Source organism: Gavialis gangeticus, unplaced genomic scaffold (assembly GCF_001723915.1).
Source record: "Gavialis gangeticus isolate Ggan-Ray unplaced genomic scaffold, GavGan_comp1, whole genome shotgun sequence".
Classification (NCBI taxonomy): Eukaryota; Metazoa; Chordata; order Crocodylia; family Gavialidae; genus Gavialis; species Gavialis gangeticus.
Window position 1 is genome coordinate 248,833,978 of NW_017729032.1, and position 22,893 is coordinate 248,856,870.

A 22,893-nucleotide genomic window follows, 5' to 3' on the forward strand; every position below is an offset into this window, starting at 1 on the left:
TTTCCTGGGACTGATGTAGGCTGTTGCCTAGGCTTGCTGGATGAAGTGATTGAACTTTATTTAAGCCAGTTGCTCTCAACCTTTTTGGAATATAGGCACTCCTCACTGAATTCGAGGCATGACCCATTAGACTTGAGGCACCCTTTCATAACTTTTTGTGAATTAAGTGGCATCAAATTTCAGAGAGATTGGGCAGTAGCGGCGAGGGATTGGCCTGGCAAGGACAAGCCTGAGCTGGCATTTATTTGCATATGCCTTAACTCCTCACAACTTGGGGCACCCTTCAAAGGATCTGGCTGGACCCTGGATGAGACTCACTGGTCTAAACTCTTGTCTGATGGTAATAATAAGATAGGAGAATCAGGGCTTCAGCCTATTTCAGGATTCTGAAGCTTAATTGTTCCTGTTCCAGGAAACAGAGGGGCAGAAGTGCTTCACTCAGCATGGCAGGCAGAACACCTCTTTTGCTGGTTCAGTAAGACCAGGAATCCCAGCAAGTAAATTGTTATTAGACCAACAAGATTTTTGCACAAAAAAAAAAAAAAATCTTTAATTGCAAGCTTTCGGGCATCAACACCCTTCATCAGGCATTGGAGAAAGATTGTAAAAGTTGTCCTGGGGAGAAATGAAAGTTCATATTTTATAGGATTTGCCAGAGGAGTCAATAGATAGAAAACTCCTCCGGGCAGTCGATTCATAGCTGGTATAGAGCCTCTGTTCCTGTGAGGATCTGTAATGATGCAAATTACCTTGAAACAAAGGCAGGAGCAGGATCTTCATATTTTCCCAAGCAGCAAACAACTGTGACCACCTGAAAACTGAGATCCTGCTCCTGCCTTTGTTTCAAGGTAATTTGCATCATCACAGATCCCAAGAGGTGAGAGAGCTATGAACTTACTGCTCAGAGGAGTTTTCCGTCTATTAACTCCTCTGTGAAATCTTGCGAAGTATGAACTTTCATATTTTGAAAAATCTTGTTTGTCTAAAAAAAGACATCATCTCTACTATGAGTCCTGATTGCCTTTTCCTTTCGACCAATGTGGCTACAACCTGTATACTTAACTTCTGAAAAGCATTTTCTAAATTAAACTGAATATACTTTAAATATAAAATTGAGATTAAGACAATCTGCTTTGAGTTTTAAACTTATAATGTGTTAAAACAAGTAAGCAGTATGTGTTTATTGCCAATATGTTCAAAACCACTGAACTAGTGCATGTTGTTGTCTAAGTGTGTGGAACCAGAGTTTACAGTGCTAAGTCAGGTTTTGGCAGCCAGTGGCTTTTTGAATGAACAGTTCACATGAAGATGTTTTAACTAGTTGAGTAAAAGTTAGTTCCAATCAGTGGGGATCTGGCAAACCTAGACAGCCCCCCCCCCCGGCTTTGTGCATGTGTGCGTGGAGGGGGGAGCAGTGTAGTGGGGAGGGAAGAGAGGCGAGAATATCTGTTGTTTTTACAATATTGAAAGCTGTGGTAACCAGAAACAATTGGCTCAGTTCCCTAAGCTATAATGTCTTTTTTTAATTTTGATTTTTGTCAGGACATGTTTTTTATGTACGTAGTCAGTGCAGTCTTACTTAACTAATAAAACCTGCTTGTGGACTTTTGTTACAATTACATGTTTTCTTTCGTAAGGCCTGATGCATCATGAAGGGGAAAATCAAGTAAAATGAATTATTCATCATAAAAACGTAAATAAAGTGAAGAATTTGAATGAGAGTATGTAATATAGTGCATGTTTCTGGTCAGCAAAAAAATCTCAAATTTAGGATAAAGACTGTATTTAGCTACAGATCAATGTGTGTGAGTGACTGTAGCAATTGACAAGAAGCAGCCTCTAGGAAAATAACAAGTGTAAATCCAAAATAAGATTAAAAAAAGACTATTTAAATTTAGTTCTCCTGCTTGATTTTAATTGTGATTAAATTGGGTGCCCTGATTCAGAGTTCCTGTGCCTATCCTGGATTTGTACTAATGTACACTATGGAACGGAAACCTGCTGTCTTTCTAAAGTTTCATAGTATGCTTTAGTAGCTCCAAATGTCAGTTGGCTTTTCCACTTTGTCCCAAGTGGAGTTGAGCTCATTTATTCCACTTGCAGCTGGGAAGAGGAAAGTGGAATGAAAAGATCTGGTCCAAACAGGAAGCTGGTAGAAGTTTTGGGCCTCACTCTAAGACTTTTTCTCAAGATTGCTTCATTGGTAAAACTTTTATTAGCAATTTTTTGAGAAATATGAAAATGTCTAAGGTTATCCTCTTATCCTACAGAACTAGCCCTTGCAGCTGCAGCACAGGAAGCATCTGAGAACACAAACCATCCTGTAGCAATTGCCGTAAGGAAGGGGAAAGAAACTAGCCTGTGTATTTATGCTGTCAGCTTGCCTCTTGTTCAGTATTGCTTATGCCTTGCTGTGGTGTATTGGGGCTGGTTTTGGCTTGTGGTTTCTCTCTCTCAAACCACGAACCCCTCTCTCAAACCATAGCCACCCTTGGTACCATCTCCAGGGGTGGCCGTGAAGCCCCTGGAGGCCAAAACTTTTATTTTACCTTGCTCTGTGGGCAGTCTGCCCTTCTCACCTGGTATGCTTCGATGTGATTAGTTGTATAAAATGTTGGAGGCTTCCCTAATCTTACTACAACAACCACCAGGAATTTGTGGTCAGTGCCCTTTGGGCTAACTGCATAGCTCTGTTCCACCTCTATACCGCACCCCAAACCTTGCAGATGTCATCCTCTGTTTACACATGCAGGGCTGCCAGACTCCTTGGTCTCCCCCACAACCCTTTCTCTGGGCTGCCTGACCTCTTGGTTTCTCACTCAGCCCCTTACTGGGCTACTAGACCTTTCTGGTCTCTCCTTCAGCTCCTCACTGGGCCCTAAGACCTCTCCATCTCCCAGTCAGCCCCTTCCTGGGCTGTCCGAGCCCTTGGTGTCACATGATCCTTTCTCTGGGTCCTTAGACCCCTGGTTCCACTTTTTTCTGGCTTCTCTCTGGGCATCCAAACCTTTCTGGTCCCACTGTCTCTCTTCCTTTTCTATTAGGGTGTGGTGGACGTGCATGGAAGCACATTCTTAGCCTTTCCCCACCACAGAGTGACACACAAGGCTGTAGGAGCTGAGGCTTTTAGGTGCCCCATACTTCCTTTTCCCTGAGGTGGCAACATGCGGCATTTTTGCAGAGGCTGCTCTGCCACAGGCAGCCCCACCATGCTGACCAGTCACAGTAGGGTGCGGTTTCAGGTTTTACCCGGGACCAATCTCTAGGCCAGGGATGGGCAAAATATGGCCCACTGGCCAGATTCAGCCTGCAGAGGGATTTTGTCCAGCCTGCAGCAGGTCTTTGTCCTGCCTGGCACAGCAGGTCTTTGTCCTGCCATACTGACAAGGCGTGCAGCAGGGCTGGGTGGCTCTGTGGCCAGATGCCATTTCCTAGCAGCTCTGGTGGTGGCCGCTTTTTCCAGCAGCTGCTGCCACTGGCCATGACCCCATGGAGTCCAGCCAGGGCCAAACGCGGGCTCAGCACACAGCCCTTGCCTGCCCCAACCTGCGCACAGGGTGGGGGTCCCTGCAACGCCCACTCTGGCCACAGTAAATGACAGTGGCTGCCAGGCAGAAGCTGCTGCTGGGCACACTCTGGCTGTGGCCCTCCCCACGAGGGCCAGCAGGATCTCTGGGCTGGTTTCCTTGGCTCTGGCAGTGGTCCCTCCTGGACATTTGGCCTATCCTGCCCAGGCCAGTGAGATCCTGTGGGTCAGTCCTCTGGCTGTCAGCCCCCTGTCATCTAAGTTTTGCCCTCTTGGGCCCCTTGTGCAGCTCATTCAGACCTCTCAATAAGTCTCGCACACACAGCCTCTCTCCCTGGGCTGACCTTGGCCCCTCAATAGGTCCTCTATTTCTAGTCCTGCTCTCTGGACCCTGAATCCTTCCTTGGGTCTCTAGGAACCTCTTTCCTAGTTCCTTGCCAGACCTCCAGACTGCTCTAGATATTGTCCACTGTACTAACCTTTTGGAGCCGTCCTGCTGAGGTGGCGTTTTCTGAGCAGCCTCCAAGATGTTATTGCCAACTCTGCTCAGGGCCTGGGCTTATATCCTGTCTAAGCCTAGCCCTCGTTCTGGGTCAGATGACTTCTCCATCAGGTCAGATAATTTTTGGGCCTGTGCAAATAGAGAAGTATTTGGCTGATTTTGAGGTCAGTGATTTGATTTGGAGATTCAGATCTCTGTTCTGAATCGATCCAGCCGAATCAGCTTTGGAAGGTTTGGCACTGATTTGGAGAGATTTGGTGGTTCGGCCATAGACTATAATAGGGAATCACCAAAATACCTATAACTTTGTCATTTTTGGCAGATTTGGATGAAAACAGCAGGGATGGTAGCCCCTTCTCAGGGCATGAAGGTTTCAAGGAGATATAGGTACAGGGGTTTCTGGGAAACTGCACCACAAACTGTTCGAAGCAAAACTCATGACATGTATGACTTTGTGTGTGAGTTAAGGTGCAGTGGGATGAAAATTGCAGGGATGGTAGCTGTTTCTACATCCTTCCCCCAGAGCCCTGTGATTGGAAGGGGACTCGGAAAAATCACAGTCACTGGCCAGCTATAGATGTCAGTCTTTCCCCCCTGCTCCCCCTACCTCTTCTCAGTTTCTGATCCTCTGAAAGACTGTCTTCCTAATCTCTGAATCTCCAAATCCTTTTCCAAATCGATTCGGAGTGTTTTTTTAATATCATGATTTGGTAATTCGGCCTTTGAACCTGGCCAAATCTTCTTTGAATCTATTCAGTGACCAAAGCTTTGCACACCCCTAATAATTTCTCTGCAGGCTTCCTCAGTCAGATGGCTCCATAATTAGCTCTGTTTCTACATGCAAGCTGCTTTGCTGGCTGCCTCTGACCCGTTAAAGTGGCAGGTGCCCTAAGTATCTTGCCACACCCCTCCATGTGGTTTTTATCCTCAAAGACTGCTTCTGACTTCTCTCTTTCTCTTTTTTTTTTTTTTTCTTCTCCCTCCCTCCCCTGCTTCTTAACACCCCCATTTGTTCATGCAGTTAGCGTATCAGCAGTGGAGGTGACGACGCCAGAAGAGATGTTTGTGGAGAATGGAACGGATGCAAGGCTTCCATGCACGTTCACATCCCCAGAGGTGATCAGCAGTGCAGCTACAGTTTCTTGGAGCTTCCAAGCAGAGGGATCATCAACTCCTATTTCAGTAAGAGCTCTCTGCCTGGGGTAGTTCGGTTATTTGGGGCAAGGACAAAAAGGGAAAATCTTAAGTAAGAGTGTTTTACTGTGGTTAATTCCACTGATACATTGGGGGGGGGGGTTTCCTTCCCCAGTTATAATTGTAGCCTTGATCCCAAGTCATGTAGCTACTCTACCACTCTCCCCTTGTGTCAGCAGTTTAGAACAGGGGTGGGCAATTATTTTGGGCAGATGGCCGCTTACCCAGTTTTGGCAGGCTGTCGAGGGCCGCATGGGTAGCCCCACCCCTTGACAGGTGCCCCACCCCTTGACAGATGCCTCGCCCCCTGGTTACCATCTTGGGACCAATGCCCCAGGGCTAGCACCGGTGGGGCCCAGAGAGGGGCACAGGCTGGCAGGGGTCTGTGGAGCTGGGTTGGGCTGCACCAGCAGGGAGAGGAGGGAACTGGCCTGGCTCCATAGAGCCCGTGCCAGCCGGGACCCTGCATTCCTGCCACTCTGCTCTGGGCCCCACCAGCACTGGCCTCAGGACACCGGTGGTGGGCCCCATGCTCCCACTGGCTCCCCACCTGCTCAAACCCAGTGTCCCCCAGCCCTGCGGTACAGGCAGGGGGTAACGTGCAGCCCCAACCACCTGCTCACCGGCAGGAAAGAAGATGGTGCTGAGCATGGGGAAAAGTGGTGCCTCGCCTGCCCGATGGCTGGCGCTCACAGGCAGCCTCATGTGGGCTGCAGGAGGCTGCAGCACGGGGCGCTGGCCATGGGGCGGGCGAGGGGCCACTTTTCTCCGTGCAGGGAAGGAGCCCGGGGAAAAGCTGAGTGCGGGGGGGAAGCGGCCCCTCCCATGCCCGGTGCCCCATGCTGCAGGTGCTCACAGCCCGCATGGGGCTGTCTGGAGCGGGCACAGGTAGCCCCATGCAGGCTGCAAGCAGCTGCAGTGGGGGGCACTGGGCGTGGGGCAGGGAGGGGCCGCTCTCCCACCCCCACGCTCCTTCCCTGCCCAGGGTCCCCCCTGCCTCCACTTACCTGAGCTTCCCTTGCTGAGGCAGCCACATGTTCCCAGCCAAAAACCCAGGCTGGGGCTTCCGGCTGGGGGGTGGGGCTGGGTGGTTCCTGCTATTGTTGGAGCCTGCCGGGCTTCCCCTGGGTCCTACTGCTCTTAATTCCTCCATTTTTGACAGGAACCAAGGGCAGAGAAATATTAATTTTCTACATTGTTTTAGGGGCCCTACGGGCTGGATAGAATGGCCTTGCGAGCTGGATGCGGCTCGTGGGCCATATTTTGCCCACCCTTGGACTACAACTAAAGCAACACTTTACAACATCTAGATGTGACACTGCTTATATCCAAATACCAGACTGCTGCCGAATCTTGGATTTAGGAATGCTTCCCTCCTTTCTGCTGAAAGAAGGGGGGATGTTGTGTCATCAGTAGGCTTGTTAGACTTCAGATTTTTGTAAGCAGAGCTGTAAATGCAAAATTCCTATTTCCCTTATGCTTCCTCTTCTGGCAAGCAGGTCCCATGCTGATGTTCAAAGGACTGTCATGAGCCTGTGTGCTCTGTGGCTGAGGTAATTGTTGCCAAGGAGCCAGAGGGCACAAAGGGATGGAATGGAGTAAGGTTGTGGTTGATGTGGAGGTTGAGTGTGGTACAAAAGCCAGAAAAATTAAATGCTTCTTAATATTGTGCTAAGCTTGCACTGGTGCCTTGTGTCCTTCCAGAAAGTAGAGATTAGTTTAACATCAATATCTGGAAACTAGGAAATACTAAGGGCTGTGTCACCCCTGCAATGCAACAATGACTCTCTTCTCTTTGACTTCTACCTTTTGTAATGCCCAGACTAGCACTGTAGTACTCCAAGTGCTGCAGAGCACAGACCTTGTTAGAGGGTGCTTGACATCTCTCTTTGCTAAAACTAATTCTGCTTTGGATCTGGCATAATGGGCAGGCACTACCTAAACTTGAGCACAGAGACTGCTTTCCACATGTAGGACCACACTTGCGAAACATTAGTTTCCCATTCACTCCTGTCCCAGAAGGAATCCTCCAGGTATTGCCAGCAGTTCTTTTGTGAAGTCCAATAAAACAGTCATGTATCCCATTGGGCAGCTGAAAAATCCCAATGGTAAATACAGGCAATGTTTCGAGTGACAGTGTTTCACATTTACAACCCTTTTAAATTGACACCCTGTTTCAACTTTCTGATGTCAGTTTTGACTTTACAATCTCAGTAATGAGTTCTGTACCATGTGTGGATCTGGTATCTTGCTATACATCTCCGCTTCTCTGCTTGTTGGTGACACATTCGCTAACCTGCTCCAGTTAATTCTTCCATGCCACTTAGCTACACTGACCATAGTAAATTTTCCTGGAATTCAGAAAAGTGCTGCAGTGCAACTCTGGAACATGTCATGGACAGATAGCACTTCATAATCGTTCAGATATGCAAGTTGCAGCATTACACTTGCCAAACTGTTCTCAGTGGCTACTGCTGGGTTCAGAGCTAAGATTGTTGCAGGGGTGATTTGTAATTTAATTCACCACTCTGATTCTTTCTTACTTTTCAGATTAAGTTTTAGCCGCAGCCCACATTCTGGAAGGGTGTGATATGCTGCTGAGGAATTTTGCATTTCATTTGCTGTCTGGGTTGATCCTCTCAAACATTGCTGTTTTGAACACCCTTGAATTTCATGTCTTAAAATTCTTGGATTCAACAAAACCTGCCTTCTTAAATAAACTTTAAAAAGAAGCTCTCGGGAGGCTTCCTTCATATTCTGCGTTTCCCTTCCTCTCTTCCTCCTCCCCTTGTCACAGTGGTTGTGACTACATCTCATACTTGAACATTATATGTATTTAGTTGGAACTGTATCCCTGTCTGGTAAGTGCTGAACAAATGAGTAGTTAGGACAAGAACGCTGGGAATCTTGTCCCATACATGTAGGGCGTGGAATTGTTCTTCCAGTTAAAAATTCATTAAGGGCAGAGTGGTCCTGACCCATGATACCAATCCATGATCTTCAGGTCACAACCTCTAGCGTGAGACTCCTTTGATTTAAAATATTTGCAGGTGGTTTAGGTTGATGAACTTGAAGGTTGAAATTAAGTATGTTGCTTTTGGAGATGAGTGGGACAACCTACTGTAGAATGTGGCCTGCTAGAAAAAGTAGTGATTGTTGGGGAATAAGTGTACCCCTGGCGACCAGATGTGGAGCAGGGGGAGCAAGGCCGGACACGGAATGACAGCAGTGCAGGATGGTGGATGGCGGCAGCCGCCACTGCATGCAGACTCCCCTCCCCATGTCTGACTACCTGGGCCTCACTTGTGCAGCTCGCAGAGGGGCGCAGCTGCCCTCACCCCCAGTTGAAAACCCTTGCTCACTGTATACCTCCAGTTGACAACCCCTGCTCTAGGGGATTGGCTGCTCCTGCCTTGCAGGCTGGAAAGGGTCCAGAAGAGCTGGTGATTCCACAGTACTGAGGGAGGGACTGTTAACATTTCAGTCCTCTAATGGTATGTTCCTTTTACTTTTCTTCCGTGATTACAGTTCTTTTATTATACTTCTGGGAAGCCCTACACTGGAAAGAACATCCCATTTAAGGACAGAGTCAGCTGGGCTGGAGATCTTAACAAGAAAGATGCTTCTATCAGCATAGCAAACATGCAGTTCCTGGACAACGGCACTTACTTCTGTGATGTCAAGAACCCACCTGACATAGTCGTCAAAGCAGGAGAGATCCGACTTCGAGTTGTGGAGAAAGGTACTCCCTTTCTAGCTGTTCCGTCTCTTCTTTCTTGTGCCATTCTGAGCCTAGGACTGACTGTTGGTTTTACTTATCTTCCCCGAAGCATCACCATAGGTGGAGCCTGTCAGAACCACTGTAAGTGACTGAAAGTATCCTGACCATTCTTTCTTTTGCCCTTGTACAGAACTGCCAAATTACATTGGCATGTCTTAAAATCTGAAAATTATTCCAGATACCTTGTCTGACTTGTAGAACCGCAAAGGGGTGGGGTTGGTACGTAGAAAGCTTATGTCCTGACGGGAAACTAACATTCCGTGTATCATCATACTGGCAAAACTTTCTTGGCTCCATGCCTTTACTTAAATGGATGATGGAATTCTTTCATCTAGTAGAATGGAGACAGAATAAGTCAAGGTTGGAAGAGTCAAACTTATTTACATTACTAGCAGATGTAGGTAGTGTTATCACTACACTGAATTCTCAGAAAGGTGGAATTCCATCCAGCTACTACAGTTTCCAAGTAGGTACTTAAATTCTTGACACAATAGCATTTTTTTAATAGGCTTTCAAGTCTCTGCCATGTAAGCATCAAAAACTAAACAGTCTTTGACCCTGAACTTTCTTTTTTTTCTTTGTTCAATGAAACATTTCCACAATCGCACAACAACACATCTTTAGCTGGATGTTATATTGAAGTGATGTAATAGTGCTTTCAGTATTTTGCTGACCTGTTAAGAAAAGTCCTGTTTGCAGAAGCTACTTCCTCTTTGTATATGAAACCAAAACTTAATGTTTGTTTAACTAAAGTTGAGCTAGGAGGCAGCTATTCAGTTGTTTTGATTTAATTGGTTCTGGTTAAATCATGGCATTTAAACATTTAATTTTCATGGAATCAGTTCAGTAATGTTGAAGGGAAAGAAAAAATGTGATCTTGGTTGTAGGGGTAACTGAGAAAAAAATGAAAGGAGGTACATGAGCTTGTTTCTCTACTGTCTGGATAGTGTTTTGCACTCTGAACTCTTCTGAATCTTTTGAAGGTAGTGGTGAGAGCTGGGGAGTAAGGAGAGTTGTGCTTCAACTCTTGAAGTGTGGGCTTCATGTTTTATATACTTTAGAAAACTTTGCCATTGTAATCTCCTGGCAGCATACTTGTAAGATTGCTCAGCAGTACTAGGTGTTCCTACCTCCAGTATAAATGTATTCGCGTAACTCTCATAACTGTTAAGGATTCTCTTTGCTCTCAGGAAGACTAATGGGTGTCCACCACTGGTATAGAGGTAGTGTAGATGGGAAGAATTGGCTATGCTCCTGCATTTATCTATATTTCAAAGGTGAGAAACCCAAGTTTGTGCAGCATGGAGGAACATGGTGCCAGGCCCATGGGGCCAGAAGTTTGAGTACCACTTATCTGTTTAGTCTTCCCAGTGCAGTCCCTAACCAACCTGCAGTAATAGATTTTACATTTCAGAGCACATCTTCAGTCTCACATCAGGCTGACTGCATGCTCTTGGTTCCCTCTGTGTTCTTGGCCCCTGACCCTGTTCTGTGTAAGGTAGAGTAGTTAAAGCAATGCTGCTTATTCTAGGATTTTCCTTTCCCACAATTTGCATACCATCATTCGCCATCACATCCAGATTCCCAGATTTAGCAGGCGTAGCAAATGTGAAGAAGTCTTTACTGATCTTCACATCAGTGTGCTAATGACTGAGTTTGTAATCATTGATATTCTGTGCACAAGTTCATCTGTTTTAATTATAAATCTGTGTTTAGATATAGCTAAGCCTCAAGTGTATCCGGTGTGCGCACTGAAATAGACTTGAGTGGATTGTATCATTTTAACTTGTTTAAATCATTTAAAACACCTTAAACCAGTGACTTGTGTACAAAATGCTGAGACTTTCTGAGAAGAAAATGAAAGATTAGAGATTCATAGTTTCATAGCTGTTAGGGGCAGGAAGGCCCTAATTTGAAGCCTCTGTATGAAATGGATCAGATTATTTGATGATGTCCTTAGGGGTGCACTGATAAAGATTTTATTGGCTGATACCTGATTATTAACCAATCATATCAGCTGATGCCAGTCCAATAACTGGTATTTAATAACAATGCAAAGTATTTTAAACTACTGACATAAATAAACCTTATTTGTTTGGGCATGCTCCAGCAGCCTCCTGTATCTCATATGTATCGGTGTCCCGGCATTTAAAAATGGCAGCAGGGGCTCTTGAACTGAAGCTTGTCAAATGGGCTTTAGTTCAAGTGCTGCCATATTTAAGTGCAGGGATGCTGATGCATGAAACCCTGCAGCACTTTAATTAGAGCGGCTCTCCACTCTAATTGGAGCACTGTCGCCCCCACCCCCGGAGCACATGTAAAAGTGCCAAGGGGTAGCTGTCTGAACCTGCCCAGCAGGGCTCAGTGGGATGGTATGAGCCTTCCTGGCTGCCCAGGGTGGCCTCTGGGCCAGGCTCCCTGCTCTTCTCCCTCTGCCCAGGGCAGTGCCACAGGACTGTTCCAGGTCCCAGGAAACTAGGCTACTCCTCCCCTGCAGCCAGGGCCCATGTCCTAGGAGCTAGATTCCAGTAGGAGAACGGACCCCTTCCCCTCCTGGTGCTGCTGCTGCCAGGGGCAGGGCAAGCCTCCGTGCCCCATGGGGGGAAGCTGAATGGACCTGGGCCCAGGAAGGGCAGGACCTGGCTGGGCTGAGGGTAGGGTGACACACATGCCTGCCTCCCCTCCCTGCTCCACAACTCCCCTCCCCTGCTGCACCACGGCCGGAGCAGAACTGAGCGGGGCAAGGGCGGATATGGGCTTGGGGCTCTCAGCTCTGCTGCCTTTTCCCCAGAAGCCCTATGCCAGCTGTGTATCCTCTGCCTGCCCAGCAGCGGGAGGTACAACTCACTGCCCATGCTGCTGCCAGGCAGGCAGGCGGGGGATGCACTGCCAGCATAGGGCTTCCGAGGGAAAGGCAGCAGAGCAGAGACCCCTGAGCCCACAGCAAGCAGCCTGCATCCACCCCGTGCACAAATATGGTGGGGCACATCCTCCTTTTCCCCCCATGCTTCCCCAGGGGGGTGCGCACAGCAGCTGGGAGCCCTTGCGCCCCCTGGACGAGCCACCAATGGCTCTGTTCTGCTCCCTGCTCCAGCCCTGGATCCCATGCATTTCCCTGGCTGGGCAGTGCCCCCTGTCCCACTCCCTCCCTCACCGTGGGGGCTTCAGTTTGCTGCCCCTCTCCCCTCTCCCACACCCTTTCACCTACATAGACTTACCTGCAGGACTTACCAGGAATACAGCCAGGAACTGCTTTCCACACTTCCTGGCTGTATTCCTGGCCACATGCATGCATGCAGCCATGCCCATGCACGTGGGCCCCCTGTGTCCTGTTCCCAGCAGCCCAAAGCAGGATCCTTGCAAGCTAGAATGCTGTCTGCCTGCAAGGGGAAATCCACCATTTCCTGATGAGATCCAAGCTTCCAGTGGCCCCGGTCCTGTGGGGGAGAGGGAACCCAGGTGTCCAGAGCCCTGGTCAGAAGGCATAATTATTTGTAAGTGTTGTTGGCTACAATGACCAAAAGAGCTGATTAATGCAACAGATATAGGATCAGCACAGATAAAAGTGCTGATATATGCAACAGATATATCAGTACACCTCTAGTTGTCCTAATAAAACTTTAAAGTAACAAGAAGCACTTTCAGCCTTTAAGTGTCTGACTTAGTTTGTAAGGCCCTTTAAAGGCTGAAAAACCTTTTAAGTTTTTACTTCTAAACAAAGGTGGTTGTCACCTGAGATAACGTAACTGATTAAAAAAGTGACTTTTGTCTGGCTCTTTCTCCTTGCTAATGCATGTATTTTGGTCCTCTATCAAAGTATTTGCTAAAAGTTTAAAGCTTGTGACTAGAGTAGTCATCCACTGGTGAACCACATTGTATGCTGGGGTGGGCAAAATATGGCCATGGGCTGGATCCGGACTATGAACAGATTCAATCTGGCCTGCAGGTGGATGACTGCCAACTTGTTGACTCATTGGATTTGGCTTGTGGGCAGCTGGCAGCTACTGCTGTGTGGTGCCAGGTGGGCAGGCGGGATTGCTTCCATTCAGTGGTATCAGCTGTGGACTGGACAGAGCTTCCACTACAGTGTGCAGGCTGTGGAAGACTGCTGGTAGGTTCAGGAGTCCAGATGCAGAGGGACAGAGGAGAGAGGGAAGAGAAGAAAGGGAGTGAGCGGGGCAGAGGAGAGATGGAAGAGGGGAGGGGAGGGAAGAGAAAAGAAAAGAGAGAGCAAGAGAGAAGAGTGAGATAGAGGAAACAGAGAAGAAGAGTGAAGAGGGGAGAAAGGGAAGAGGGGGAGAGAATGATAGAAGAGGAGTGACAAGAGGAAGAAGTGGGGGAGAGGAGAGGAAAGAGGAGAGGGATAGAAGAGGGAAGAGGAGTGAGTGGGGGAGAGAGAAGAGATGGGAGGGGAGGTAGTGACAGAGAAGAGGGGGAGACAGAGGAGAGAGATGGATATGGCCCTCAACAGGTCCCCAAAACTCACTAAGCGGCCCTTCAGCCAAAATAAATGCCTGCCCCTGTTGTATGTCCAGCTAATACTCAATGCAACTGAAATAAGAAACAATTGGGAACTTTAAACAAATGTGAAGTTTAGTAGTATTTAATGTTAATTCAGCGGCTTGGAACAGTTAAGTAACTTCATATCACTCTGTAGTGAATACTTCCAGTTAGATATGCTACAGCTGTTCATCTTGGGGGTCCATGGTTCACACTAGTGAGACCTTAACTGTTTGGGGCTCTCCCAGGCCTGCACTGCATTGTGCTGTGGGTGACTTCTCCCCATTACCACTGCATCTTGCGTGGGTGGTCCTACCTCCACTCCCTTGCTGCACCTTGTTGTGGGCTGCGCTGCCCTGTCCCCTGGGGCAGGAGCAGGAAGTAAAAGCTGAGGGAGGGAGGAGGAGCAGAGAGGCTCTGGCTGCACTAGCAATTCAAGTGGTAGTGGGGTGGGAGTTGGGTAGGAGCCTGGGGGCTGCACATGAACCCCTTGCGAACTGCCAGTTGGACAATCCTGATGTATGCAGAGCTCCTTGATTGTTCTCTGTGAGCTTCAGACTGAACGTTGCAGAGTCCCACAGCGGCTAACTAGAGACAGTGAAGTGTGGGAATTGAGGCTGGGGAGAATACTCGGGGTCCTCTCCTGGGTGTAAGTTGTAAGGGCAAGATGCTGACCAAAGGTTAATCTAGGATGAACTGATGAAGAGATCACGGGGTCCTTCAAAGAGCACATATTTTCTGGAGACAAAGCAGAAGTAAACTCTCCCAAGAATTCGAGAGAGAGCTTTTCTCAGTGGATGGCAAGAGGCTGACTGAAGACACAATTTGTATTCTGTTTTAACCACAGTATCCTTTGGAAGGACGACTCTCTTTGAATTAAAATGACAACTTTGACCTGTGCTTCCACACAGTCACTGGATGCTTCATGTGAGCCTTGCAGGACAGATTTGACTACCTGTCAGAAACTAGAAAAGACAACTGTAGTCCCTGAGGCTGAATCATCTGCACAGGAGACAGACCAAGAGCTGGCCCCTGATATACAAACCCTGCCTCCCACCTTCTAGAAGACGCGTGGCGCGTTAACTCTAGGGAGACCATAAAATCTGGAAAGAGAACCAGAATACAGATGTCACAGAACAATTGGGTAGTTGGGTGTCTATCTTAAGCTGTTTTGTCACAAATGGTAAACTGAGTGGAAAAAATGTACTTTTGAATCAGTTGCAACTGATAAATAGCAGACTTTTACTGTGACAGCTTGATTATTTTGACTTTCTTAAAGCATGTTTCCTAAGTCAGTTCCTGGAATGAGGAAAATATATACTTGGGTTTCAATAGCAAGCTTAGCAACAGCTTTTTGGAGAAAATATGAAGTTAATAAGTAACTGAGAGCAAAAGTTTGATCTCCCTATGTTGGTTTAGCCATGCCCTACTTACAAAAAGGGAACTGCTTACAGCAAGAATTTTGCTTGGCATAAAAAGACAGTGTTGAGCAATCTGGATATGGCATGTCAGACTGTTTAAAATCCTTGTTGGCTTGTTTTTTCTTCGTAAAGCCAATTCAAGCTTTTTCCTCTTAACTAAGCAGCTCAAAGAAAATTACCACTGTTGAAGGCTTGGTTATAGGAACAGACTATTATGGTAGTAGATTTAAGAGAAATTAGGAATATTTTTGGATATGAATAGAAGATCTTAGTATCTATTGGAATGTTAGTTTGAATTAAAATGATTAATTTACTAATTTAACAGTCAGTTTTATACAATACAGTGTAATCAGATTTGAAATACATTGATTGGACTATTCTATGGCAGCTGAACCAATAATTTGTCAAGCATGGAAGGCCCTATGTTGAAGATGTACATAATCCTTTGTTTGTATAAATACCACTCCCAAAAGAGACTAGATGTAGTAACTAACCTGCAGAAGGGTTTAATAATACATTTGACTTGTTGCCCCTTAAACTAGGATGTTCATGTTAAGTTCACTCACGTGTTGTAACTGTTTGCATCTAGCGTAGGTTGCTATCTGTAGCTTCTTAAAGTCTGTTTTAGTTTCAAAAAAACCCCTTAAATGTCAACCTTTTGTTAATATGAAAGAAATTGAAGAATGACGGTATAAAAATGAGGAATTTTGATACAGGTTACTTAATCAAAAATATAGTGGTTGGTGTTCATTGTGTTTGGTTGGTTATTTATTGATTTTTAATGCTCTGCTTTCTGGAAGGGCAGGATTATGAGAACCAGCTTCAATCAAGAGCCAGCTTCAGTCACTGTAACTCAGCCTTCTGGGATTTTTATTTATTATTTATTCCCTGCCCCCCTGCCCCCAGCAGGCAGGACACACAATATTGAGGATCTTGGATAAAATTTATCAAACCCTCACTTGCATGACAGGTGGTGGGACTGTGACCTTGATGCTGGACTCCCTGCCTATCCAGATGTTCAAAGGGTGCCATGGGAAGTATGGTATTGGGGACTAGTCCCTGATACCATGCCTTCGATGAGGCTCTTTAAACTTGCCTGTGTGCAGCATCAGCTGACAGGTTCTCCATATGTAGGCAGACTGACAGTCCTGCATGGGGCTGGCACATGTGGTGGAGCTTTACTGAGCCACACCTTCAATTGATGGCACAATGGGGAACAGCCAAAAAAATTACTTAGAACTTGATTGGCCTCTTGTTTTGTTGTTCCACATTTGTTGTATGGCAGGGCTACTATTTATAACATGATTAATGCATAAATTGCGTTATGAGTGTGATGTCTATTAGACTCCCGTGAAGCTAATGCACTTACTAGTTTCTCACTGTTTCCATTTTGCTCTTGAAGTTGTGATGCATCTTTTGGGGTTCCTTTCCATAGGAGATGGAAGTTACAGAAGGCCCTGGATGGCTCCATTCACTGGAAGGAAAAAATGTCGTAAACACTTTTGTTTTTGTGGCAAAACAAGAAACAAAAAAGAAATTGCATGCTAATGGAGCTGATGAGCATCAGTGTTTCCTCTGCTAGAAGGATGGCATAGCCATTGGGAGGGCTTGGGATAGGTAGTTTCTCCTGCAACACTGCTGTTGAAAGTAGGTAGAAAACCAAAATGAACAGGATTTGAATATATGTCGTTATGTAACTGTGGTGTGCCAGCTCCAGAAGGGTGTACCGCACACTCAGGCTAGGCATGGCAAGCTGAAAACCATGTGGTTTTTGCCTGTGTGAGGGTATGGTGAATCATGAGCACTTGAACAGAATGTATGATGGGAATGCTTTGCCTGCTGAAAACCTTGCTAGGTCAAGTGTCCTTGGCACAGGTAGCACTGGTGTAGTTATGCATCATAGAGGTGCAACCCTGGAGTGTATTTCATTCATTTATAGTGTTTTATGTTGGAGGCTTTACATGTTAAATGTTGAGGAGAAAACCTCTTCTGAACAGCAGGGCTATACATAATAACATGTTTAGACCTCCACTATAAGCCCTTGGGGTGTGTTTTCTTGTTTCTTGTTTTTTTTTTTTTCTTCCCCCCACCCCCCTGGAAAAAAAAAGAAGCTCTTTTTGCAAATAAATTGAAAGCAAAGGGTAGATTATGAACAGTGGATAGTGGGAAGCTGTGCAGAGAACCCACTTACCTCTTCAGTTTACTGGAATAGTACTTACAGAGTGTCCCTGCTTAAGAATAGAGAGAGTGACCTTATAGTAATGCATAGTGATTATATTTGAAGGTGTAGAGGAAGCATGAATAAAAGCTTTAAGGATAATCTTAATATTTCTGTTTGTATCAATGATAACTGAACTGGGTGCGTGCCACCTGAATAGTAGCTCCTGTACAGTGCTTTTCACTTGTACATCAATGTAGGCTAAATTCAACTCCGCCCTCAAATGTACCTGTCCCTTTTTTTTTCTTTTTAAATTGAATTCACTGAAAGTTGTATTGCTTTGCTTGAGAGCAAAGTAAAACACTACGGGTGTGTTCAGATGAACGCGTGTGTGTCTTTTGCAGCATCTCAAAGCCCTTTGAGATGATGCAGGAGGCACATGTGGGAATCAAAAAATGTTCTCTATGCTGCAGATTTGCAGTGCAGGGGTGAAATTAGACCCCTGGATATACAGGGGTCAAAAAATACCCCGGGGGAAAAAAGTGGGGCAGGGTACGGTCCGGGACCATGCCCTGAAGCAAATGGAGGCTTGGGTTCTCCACAGAGACACTTCGGTAGCCGGCCAGAGCATCTCTATGGTTGACCCTCAGTCGCTGAAGCATGCTGCCTGCCCATGCAGGGAGCTGGACCCGGGCTCTGTGCCGATAAGTGCGGAGGGGGCCTGGATGAGGGGAACATGGAGAGATCCTCGCCTGCCTTACCTGGCCCCAGCATCCTGGCAATAAAAAAAAAAAAAAAAAAGCAAAAAAAGAAAAAGCCCTGCACTCCTGGCAGTAGCAGCTGCCACTGGGGTCACTGATCTGGGGGGCTGGGGGAACAAGCAGGGGTGGGGCATGTGGCCCCAATGGGGGGGCTATGTGGCCCCTGTGTGGGGGAGTCTGAGCTGTGCTGTGCCATGTGGGGGGCAGGGGACCCACCTGTTCTGCACAGCCCCCCCACAGTCTCCCCATGATCTACCCACACATGCCACGGACCACCCCCATCCCTCCACATCCCCCAACCCCTCTTCCCACCACCCTTCTGCAAATCCCACATTCCCCCAGTGCGCACACCCTGTGTTCCCAGCTGCCAGATGGGATGGGACCTGCTGGCAGGAGCTGTGGCTGCAGGGGCAGCTGTCCCCACATCCTGTTTAGTGAAGGGGTCAGAGGGAGCTCTAACTGTTCTATGGTAAGAAAACCAAAGGCAAACAGCAAAGCATATGGGTATTTAGAATTCATTTTATTATGATGATAGAGACACTGGTAGGCTTGCAAATTGCTTTAACACTGTAGATATATCAATAAAACATGGCCCAACTGATCTCATAGTTTCTCTCTAGATATATATGTATCTATAGATATAAATCAATCTCTCTCTCTCTCCATATATATCTATATATAGGAACATGGATTTCGGGGTATTTAACAGAGTGACTTTGGGATATTTTTATCAGGTATTTTTTCAGTTTTCAAATAGGGATCACCAGAATTCCTGCTAGGGAGGCCGGTGGCAGGACCCAGGCAGAGGAGCCGGTTCAGAGCTGGTACCTTGGACCCAGCTGGAGGTGGCTGACCCCCTGGCCGCTTGGGGCCAGGAGGACATGCTTTGACAGTTCAAAGCGGGCCACCCCACTGGGAACATCTTACGGGCAATAGCTGCCCAGATGGCCGGGCAGGGGGCACACATGGCAGTAGTGCCGCACAAGAGCCAACTCTGCAGCCACAGCCCGCTGGCGGCTGGCCCAGAGGGGCAGATGCATCAACTGGCTGTGCAGTCCCTATCTGGGTCTGACAGGTGCACAGCAGGTCACAGCCATGCAGCAGCCCCCACTGCCAGACTGCTGCAGTAAGGAGAGGGTGCAGGGAACTCTCAGAGCTGCTTCAGCAGTCCAGCTGGCACATGGGGTAGTGTCCCCAGGTACAAATTGGCCAGGTCCCAGAATCACATGAGACTGAGTAGCCGTGAGCTACTTGCCAGGGCAGCCTTTTGGGGCCAGGACAGGACAACTTTTTACACTGTTGGGGCCAGCACAGGTGCTGGCCCTAGGTTCCAGATCTCCCTGGCTGCAGATCCGGGAGGAGCCAGGCAGGGTTATTTTGCCCCAAGTGGCACAACGTGCACCACACCAAAGTGCATGTCTGGGCACGTGCGCTAAGGCAAAAAGCCCTGGCTCAAATTTGCACTGCTTCTATTTGAGCTGCTGCAAGCGCACGTGCCTGCATGTGTGGACACGCCCTACGAGAGTTAAGGTTGTCAGTCTCTTGCCTTCTTTGCTCCTTGACTTCCGGGTCAAAATCCTTAGCTTAATTAAATCAGTTTTGAATATGCTGTATGAAAACAAAAATGCATGCCTTGTGCTCATAGGACTGTCCTCTGCTTGCTGTTCCATTCATGCCTTGTGCTTGTGATTCTGTAGGACTGCCTTCTGCTCCAAAACTAGTGGCGGGGGGAAGAGTTATGGTTCACACTGACTCTTCTGAACTAGAGAACGAAGGTGATTTGAATGTTGTGCTCTTCCCTTTCTCCCCAGACAGCTTGACTGTGTTCCCGATGATGATGGTGGCAGGGGTAGCCGTTGCTGCAGTTGTAGGTGTTGTTTTGCTCATCTCTCTTATTGCGTGTATCGTCGTCAGAAAGAAGAACTCTAAAAAGCGTTATTCTGGGTAAGAACTCTTCTCTCTTCCTCAGCGTGTAGTGGGAAGAACAAAGAGGACCAAAGGGGTTGAGATGGGGCAGGACTCATTCCAGCCAAATCTTTAGGATTTGGCTATTGCAACCTCCCAAATAGGCTTTCAGGATCAAGTGGAGGACTGGGTTTATAGCTGGGATTCATGTCCACACTTGTGCCTGATCATTGTTGTCTGGCTCTATACTACACTTGAATGGACAAATCTATCCTTAGATGCACGTGCAACTCCTATTAAAGTCATTTAACTTCTATTGTCCCCAAATCATAGTTTCGTGCCCATAGGAAATCTCCCCCATTGCTCCAAAAAGGGCCATGGATTGCATGCGTTTCCAATAAATTGGTCTGCTGAGAGAGTATCTCTGGGCTTCTGGTTTCCAGTGCACTGTGGAAGTAGGGTATCTACCCCCATTTATCAGCACACTGTTCAACTTAAGGAAGAAAAAGTCTCTCTCTCTCTCTCTATTCATGCTGTGGCTTCCCTATCTTCGTTTCCACTTGAGATTTAAAAAAACCAAATAAATTTGATTTAAAAACAACACCTGTCTGCTTGAGGGGACAGTATTAAAGCTTTAAGCAGGGTTGTGGGAATACAAGCTCTCGCTCCCTCCCCTCGACTCTCCAAGATGTACTGAATGCAAAGCTGCATGCACCAAAACTGAATGCAGCAGGTTCTATACTTCTTTAGCCCAACCTCCACACATTCTTTCCTGTTTCTTGCACTTATGTGATTTACCTAGACAATAAAAGAAACTTCCCTTCTCTAAGGGAACCTTTCTGGGTGTCTCTAAATGGAACTTTTCCCTACTCTGTCCTGTTCCCAGCTGGAGAGCTTAGAGAAAGTGGGTAAGACTGAATGAAGTGAAGGCGGGTGTGTATGCTCCGAGTTCAGTGTGGAAAGCCTTGCTTCTCTTTCTGCATGTGTTCTTACAATAATACCTAAAGGAAGCATGCACTGACAGGCAAGGGCTCTTGTGCCAGGGTCCAGATGCCTTGCTCATGAGTGATCTGCTCTCCAGTGTTTCTGTCTGAACAATGCACAACGTGGTGCCAGGGCTGGGTTGGTAGTATCCATGCACTGTAAGTTCTTCCAATAGTTTTAACCACTCTAGGCTTCCTTCCAGCAAAATAATCTTTGAATTTAATGCTGCTTTCAGTGACTATATCACCGCTGCATGCCATACTGATTAAGAGGAAGTAGGGGAAGGCTGGATGTGCTGTGGTTACTGTTCGCATCTATGCCACAGACTTGCAGACTTGTTTCTAAATGAAACTAACTTGGTGTGTGGTGGTATGATGCACTGGTATTTAGATAATGATTCTGTCTTGGGCTGAAGTGGGGCGGGGCACTTGGGTGGTATCTGGCACCCCTGCATGGCAGTGACACAATCTCTGTTCTTACTGACTTTGGTGTTTTTTTTTGTTTTTGTTTTTTTTCCTTTCTGCCTTGGTATGCTGGGATTGGATCCTGCTTATCTTCCTCTCTTTACAGAGATCCTGATATAGACGCCAGATTGGGAATGTAACAGGGCTGGGTCTCCTCTTCCAGTCCCACTAGACACCATGGTAACTAATTCATTGGTGGTTGCTGTTTAATACCCGTGTGTATGTGTACACATTTCCTCTTCCCTTGCTGACTAACCAGCTAGCTCTGTGCTAACATAACTCCATTGTAACTTGTGCTGGAATCTGTTACGTAGAATGGCAGGGAGGGGTGATGCATTTCATTAAGTGCTTTGGGTTCATTGTCTCATGTCTAATCAGGGCGGGAATGCTGCTTATCCCAGACTGTGTCCCACTGATCTCTTCCAGTAGAGAACTCACCAGTGCATGGACTAGAATTCAAAAAAATTCAGACTCTTCGTGTAGAAATAAAGCCAAACTCCAATGCCTGTTTTGCTTACATGACAGTAACCTTGTTTTTCTGAAGTACCCATCACCATAGTCTCTCTGTGCACAAGCTTCTTAAAATTGCATTATAACCTGTAGGTACGATACAGACTTGTAGGAATACTTTGAATGAATCCAAGGAAATCACTGCTGATGCATTTTAATTGCCCAAAGGGCTGCTCTGGCGCAGTCCCAGTAAGAGTGGAAGCCCCTCACTGGTAGGTCTCCCATCAATACTTCCCTTTTAATTATTGCCTGTTAAATATTTGAGAGACCAGGTCTCTGAAAGTTTACTTAGCCCCTGGATAAACAAAAAGGTTGGCTTGTGAAAGGCATTCTGTTCAATGTCAGTATCGTTACTCACATGTTTGTCATTGGCTGTGTGCATTCTTTATGGAGAGGTGTATGGTGAGATGAGGATGCTTAGTTATCGGATAGGAAGGGAAATTATTAGTCTTTAGTGCATGTATGTAGATAAGAAGAGTATGAATGGCAGAGGATTGAAAATAAGTTGCTGAGAGGGGGAGAGTTGTCTCAAAATCTGAAGGGCCACTTCTCCTGGGTTTAAAAAGAGGAGGGGGAGGGGAAATATAAGTTTTCCAGAGAGGTGTCTTCTCTCCTCTCTTGTACGCAGACAGAAGGGAGAAAATTGAAAGTCAAACTGAACTGAGCTAATATTAAAGTTTCCTCCAATTTCATGATTTGCTCATGAAAATGGTGGCTCCGTTCTACTATAAATCCAGTGGGCTCTAAACTCTGACAGCCTATCTACTGCTATTGACTACTGTGGTGACCACTAGCTAGATGCTGGTGACAGACACCAGCATCTAGTGAGTGAGGGACTGAATTGGTCTGGATGATAACTAATATAAGATAACTAGTTTAGAGACATCATGCAGTTGCCTGCATGGTGTGGTAGAGCTGGTAGTCCTGTCTCTAGTTGTAGTAATAGTACCCTGTTTCTGTGTGCTGAGGGTTGTGCTGTTCAGCTTGGGTATAGCATGTCACTGGTATGTTACCTTAAATCTGAGTCATCAAGGAAGAAGACTTGCTTCCTGGTGGCTTAGTATGCTTACCGTGGATGGTGGGGAAGAGTAGTAGAGAATACAGTACTTAGGGAAGCTGCTAGCCCTGGTAGAGTTGCTGCTTACCTTTCCATAGGGGGAGGTACTGTTGGTCTGTTTAATGGGAAG

General features: G+C 46.7%; 1 protein-coding gene across 1 annotated transcript in view; it reads left to right on the forward strand.

Annotated features, from left to right (window-relative positions):
• Positions 1 to 22,893, forward strand: part of MPZL1 (myelin protein zero like 1) — a 77,865-nt gene that overhangs the window by 38,447 nt on the left and 16,525 nt on the right. Inside the window, exons 3-5 of the mRNA XM_019523907.1 lie at positions 5,050 to 5,210; positions 8,751 to 8,964; positions 19,655 to 19,787. Coding sequence (XP_019379452.1) covers positions 5,050 to 5,210; positions 8,751 to 8,964; positions 19,655 to 19,787 — 508 coding nt within the window. The remainder of the gene's footprint in view (positions 1 to 5,049; positions 5,211 to 8,750; positions 8,965 to 19,654; positions 19,788 to 22,893) is intronic.